The sequence below is a fragment of the Toxorhynchites rutilus genome, chromosome 3 (genome assembly GCF_029784135.1).
Source record: "Toxorhynchites rutilus septentrionalis strain SRP chromosome 3, ASM2978413v1, whole genome shotgun sequence".
Classification (NCBI taxonomy): domain Eukaryota; kingdom Metazoa; phylum Arthropoda; class Insecta; order Diptera; family Culicidae; genus Toxorhynchites; species Toxorhynchites rutilus.
The window spans coordinates 139,055,752-139,061,115 of record NC_073746.1 but is presented as its reverse complement, the minus strand read 5'-3'; the positions used below and the strand labels follow the sequence as shown (position 1 = coordinate 139,061,115).

At 40.6% G+C, this 5,364-nt stretch overlaps 1 protein-coding gene across 11 annotated transcripts; it reads right to left on the bottom strand.

Annotated features, from left to right (window-relative positions):
• Positions 1–275: 275 nt before the first annotated feature.
• On the bottom strand, positions 276–4,547 carry LOC129775640 (intraflagellar transport protein 80 homolog). Of its 11 annotated transcripts, none has more exons than XM_055780610.1 (5): positions 4,009–4,547; positions 3,681–3,841; positions 1,932–2,851; positions 1,472–1,851; positions 276–1,410 (listed from the first exon to the last, which is right to left on the bottom strand). In XM_055780610.1, the coding sequence occupies exons 3-5, from the start codon at positions 2,832–2,834 to the stop codon at positions 336–338; spliced, it is 2,358 nt and encodes a 785-aa protein (XP_055636585.1). In that variant the 5' UTR covers positions 2,835–2,851; positions 3,681–3,841; positions 4,009–4,547; the 3' UTR covers positions 276–335. The 11 variants fall into 11 exon arrangements, with proteins under 11 accessions (XP_055636585.1, XP_055636587.1, XP_055636589.1 ...); XM_055780612.1 differs by having other exon boundaries at positions 3,681–3,829; XM_055780614.1 differs by having other exon boundaries at positions 4,048–4,547.
• Positions 4,548–5,364: the final 817 nt, after the last annotated feature.

Here is a 5,364-nt window from a genome sequence, read left to right as displayed (position 1 = left end):
AATTGTGTGATTTATCGCACACCCAATACGAGTGTTCGTCCACCCACCGCCCGTTGGAATACGGCTTAATTGGAAGGATTCTGGGTGGAATTGAACACCTTGAATTAAACAAAAATATAAGTCCTTCAATACCTTCTTGTTCTTAAAAGTATTTTTTCGTAATCCTTAGAAATTAAAAGTTTAGACACTATCTGAACCTACGAACAATTAAGGAAAAATTGTCTTCATAGATGTTCTTTAGATTTCTCCGAACTTTGGGAATTGAAATACAAATATCAATTTCTTAATGACACATGAAGTTTTATTTTAAACAATATCACTTAATCACTTAAGTATTATTGTAAACTTAGATAACTTGGATCATATTCCTCTCGCCCCAGGGCATGCAAATATTTCTTCCTTTCCCTCATCACAATTTCCAAATCCGTTTCATGCTTCTGGGCAATCTCCAAGGCACGCGCCCACCGATGCATCCTCAGGCAGAACATTATAACCTCATGAATTTTATTATTGTGAAGCAAAATGATCTCCGCTTCTTTGATTCTGCCGTTCATGATCGAATTTTCTGCCATTTGTTCCGGACTAGCCTGGGCTAAGTCCTTCATGAAGGAAAGATAGTTGACCTTATCGATTTGCAACGCTGCAGAATAAGCTTCCTCACTTATTTCCAGCTGATTTCTTTTAGACGCCATCGCTGCAAGGATTGCCCACAGAATCTGGTTCTGAACCAGGCGACAGAGTTTCAACGCTCGCTCCCATGCATTGTCCGCAAAGAGCTTGTGCAGTATTACGCAGTACGATTTTACCGAAACCGTAAATATTGCACCGGAGCTTCGCAATGTGACGTTTGCACCTTCAAAGTTTTCCAACGATATGTTCTTTCCAAACTCGCTGGTATCGAAGGAGAATGTTGTGAGGGCAATCAGAGTTGGATCGGTGCAGGCTTCTCCTGGACAGTACCAAACACTGTAACACGAGTCATGGAGGCCCACGAGGATGTTCGTGTCGCTTGACCACATCACAGTGCAAACCTGCGTTCCGATCTTTTGTATTATATATTCAGGTCCACTTCTTACACAAGTGATGAACAGATCCCGATTCTCGTCGATGAAAACGAGATACTGATCGTCCGGGTTCCCGAAACGGCATACCGCTACTTCCACCAAGGATGATTTGTTCTGAATAGTGTATGGTTCTTCTTGTCTGGTAGCTCCCGGCAGCAGATCGAATACGTGGATCACAGATTGGTCTGAATAGTCTCGGATGGCTAGCGTATCTAAACCGAGTGATATACAGCGATTATTGAGATGGGGAATTTGCGATTGAGATGCAGGAAATCGAGGATTGAGGTGTAGACGACCGGTGTAGGTGTAGATCCATATGGAGGTGTTGTCTACCAAGACGAAATTTCTGAAAGAATTGTCTGATTGTGAAAGCGTAAAAGGTGACTTAATTATAAGAATTATCATACTTTTTACCCAAGATTATTATTTTGATCTCTGCCCTTCCATCTATAATGATTGGCGTGTTGATATAGTTCTCGTTGAAAATGTGCACTTGATGGGGCACCGCCACCACTAGATGGCCATATCCTAGCTCCCATTTAATGATGCGTTCGGAAAAATCCAATGTATCCATGGTTCTTGCCACAATGTCATGTAATGTAATCGTTTTCCGCCCAGTGGTAACCGCTTTAAGATTACGGTTGCGTAGTTCCCGCTCTATGATGTGCCCAAACAGTATGATTCCCGTACTTGTACATGCGGAAACTTGTGTTCCATCCGAGGACCACGCAATGTTGAATAGTGAACCAACAACCGCTTGGTTGAAACGATTGATACTGTGTCCCCACTGAAATGATTTGAGTTTGATCATTAAATGTATTCACATCGAAAAATGAAACCCTCAATATACATTGAAGTTTCCCTTACCCCTGAATAGTGGCACAGTTTAAGCATATTAAATCCTCCCGCAGCAAGTAGCTCCCCATCTGGGCTGAAATCGAGCGAGGTAATAGCGTAGTCATCACTAACGCTGGTATAAATATTAGCCCCCTGTGTGTCCCAAATTTTGTACCGGCAATCCTCTCCACCCGATGCTATCAAGTCAGTATTACTAGACCACGTAATGCATAGTACTAATCCATCATGAGCCCTCCACTTTGTCAATTTGCTATTCGCAGCCAAAGGTTTAATCGCAACGAATGATCCCTGACAATAAGCGATGGCCGAGGCGTTCGGAGCCCATCTAGCACTTCGGATTTGGCCCTCATGTTGTACCACCGTCGAACGGAGCATCCCCGATCGTGACCAAATCTTGATCACGCCATCTTCGCCGGCCGTCAGTAATCCAGCTCCATCGGGACTCCAACGTCCGGAAACTATTGAAGCATTATGAGCTGCAACGTTTCGCTCTACTCGAGCACTCTTGCTCAAGATGATAAATCGTCCATCGGAGCTGGTAATCAGTAAAGTGTCACTGCTCTTACTACCGGCCCCACCAGATCCGCTCACGACAGCTCCCTTCGGCAGTAGCCAGTGCAAATCAGTTGGGCTAAAATCCTCTGGCAGTTTTGCTACTTGCATAAACTCTCGGTTCGTGGAAGTCCACTTGTACAGCTGGTGGTCATCACTGCAGCTGTAAATCTCCTCGTTATTGCACCAGCCTAGTGCCGAAATAGCTTCCTTGAATTTGGTTTCCTTCGTGGTGTAAATTTTAAACTTCATTTTTGCACATTTGTTGATAGAACTTTGTAACTTGAACAAACAAGGTAATGTTTGCCTGTGAGGTTGTCCGGGACACGCGCGCGCTCTGTTGAAAGCGCAAGCGCGCATGAGGAAAATGAGCGGTTCTACAGAAAACACCCTTCATTTGGATCACGAATCCGGCAGTTTTGCTACTTGCATAAACTCTCGGTTCGTGGAACCGCATGAAGCAAATAAAGGATCACATTTTAGAGAGAAATAAACACATTTTTACATAAAAATAATAAACGATGATTAAGTTTTGCATTTAGAATCAATATGCTTTAATGAAGAATGAAGGTTTTCCGCAGAGAATCTTGAATAGATTTTTTTTCTGATAAGGATATTCTGATACAATGATGGGATTTTTATGGATACATGGGAATAGTTTTCATACTGGACGAGTAAGAGTAGGGACTACAAATTTAAATATGCAAAGAACATCAATCATGGACATGGTTGGATGAATTGTCTTCAGGGATTATAATCTGAGGAAGGGTAAACTTACTTCACAATCAATCAAAAAGAAATAACAAAAATTAACAAGTTTCGGCCTCTGCTCTATATCCGAGATAATTTCGCTTGTTGCGAAGCAAAAGAGATCCAACTGAATCGAACCATACACGCAAAACTCACGAAACCTTTTGGGACTGTTTCAACGAAGTGGCAAATGAAAATAATATTCAGCGTCGCGTTCAGGAATAAAATCCTACTGCTCATGAAATAGACTGTTAAGTCTAAAAATTTCGAATCAATCACTATTTGTATTGGTAAACAAAATATTGTGCGCCGTTAATTGCCTCCAATATGGAATGTATAAGGAAGAAACGGAAAAATGTTAAAATAACTCACATTTTGATGCCAAATGAGCCAAAATGCGCATGAAATCTTATAACCGATTGTTTTTTAAAACATGATTATTGCATTGTGACTTACTTCCATCATTTAAGGAGCAAAAAGGTCCAGAGAACAGTCCTTAGTCCTCGGGAATATCTGTGCAGTCAGTGGCATTGATAGCATTGATTGCATCCATCGCCGTCCGTAGATGAGCTGAATTGTGTCCCACGGTAGCAACATAGGGTGTCCTGTGGAAGATTCTATAATCGTTATTCCGTGCTCAGCACTCAGCGCTCATCTGCCTTTTTCCCTGCTTTGCTAGGATTTTGGAATTTTGGTCTGCTAAAAATTCTTATCTTCATTCAACAGGTAATGAAGATAATAATTTTTAGTTTACTTCCTTCTCCTATCGATAAAAGATAGTTACTGGAATCACTGATGTCTCATCGACGTTTAATTGCCTTACTGGTGGGATGTTGCATTTCTGCTGTACGTACTCCACCAAATCGTAGAGTTTCCCGACTGCAACGCGATTGAATGCGTGTGCCCTGGCGTCGGAAGTTACTTCTGGTGAAGTCAACTAATCTATTCCGGTTAATTGCTTTTGGCTATTGAAAGGGTGATAAATACCATTCCTTTCAGTCAAATCCTACGCCAGCTTCCGGATTTCTTTCGTCGTAACACCGTAGAACAGTTGTTCCATAGAGAGAATATAATCTACAAGCTCGTTCTCTTGCTCCGTCGTAAAAAACATTACTAAATGATCCGAACAGCTGGAGCTGCAAAGATCTGCACAACGTAAATAACATTTAAGTGTTTCTCGCGGGACACAATACTCTAACGCTGCATGTCGCACTGACTCTTCACTGCTACGATTGCCGCGTTTAAACTGGTCTGTGACTACTTATTACGATCGGATGTTCTGGTATGATTCTATATGATTCCACATCTAGCTATTTCCAACTATGTTTACAAATTTTGACAGCTGTATTTACAGGTTATGTTGAAAAAATACCTGGTCATACTGCCCCAAGCAGGTATGGCCATTCCGCCCAATAAAAATGAACTGATCTTTTACATGAAACTGACCTTTTTACAAATCAGTGGAAATGTTCAGTAATAATAATAGTACGAATTGATATGAAGAGCAGAGTCATAAATTACAGTATGAAGCATACAGTTGACTGCTTTTTTATATGTTTTTCGTGATAATCAGTCAGTGTGAGATTTCTTTCAATATCTTTATACAACAATTGAATTTGGAAACGGTTTTCACGAAGACATCTAATAAGAGTACAGGGAAACTTCGATATATCGTACCCTCGTTATAACTTCCCCCCGATATAACCTACATTTTACCTCGATATAACGTACACGTAGTACGTAGTGTCAAGAAAAAAATTTTTGAATATTTTTTTCTGTCGGAACAATAAATTATCTGTATTTTTATACTAAAACATATTTTGTACCTTTAACCAATCCCGAAATACATCTGGTTTTGTGATTACAAAATTTAAATGAATCAAGCTTTAATCAACAGTACGAAGGGAAACATCGTGGCTTTCATTTCTAGTTAAATTTATTCATTAACCTTACCCAAACAGCAACACGATAAAGTAATAAAAGCTATGTTTCTGAGTTTTTATTATGCTTCGATATAACGTACAATTCGATACTACGTTAAACTGACCAGACGTCCATTTTTCATTTCAACAAAATGTCCCGCGTAAGATTACGTCCCGCGAAACGTCCCGCATTTGGCAAAAGGAACGAAAATGTCCCG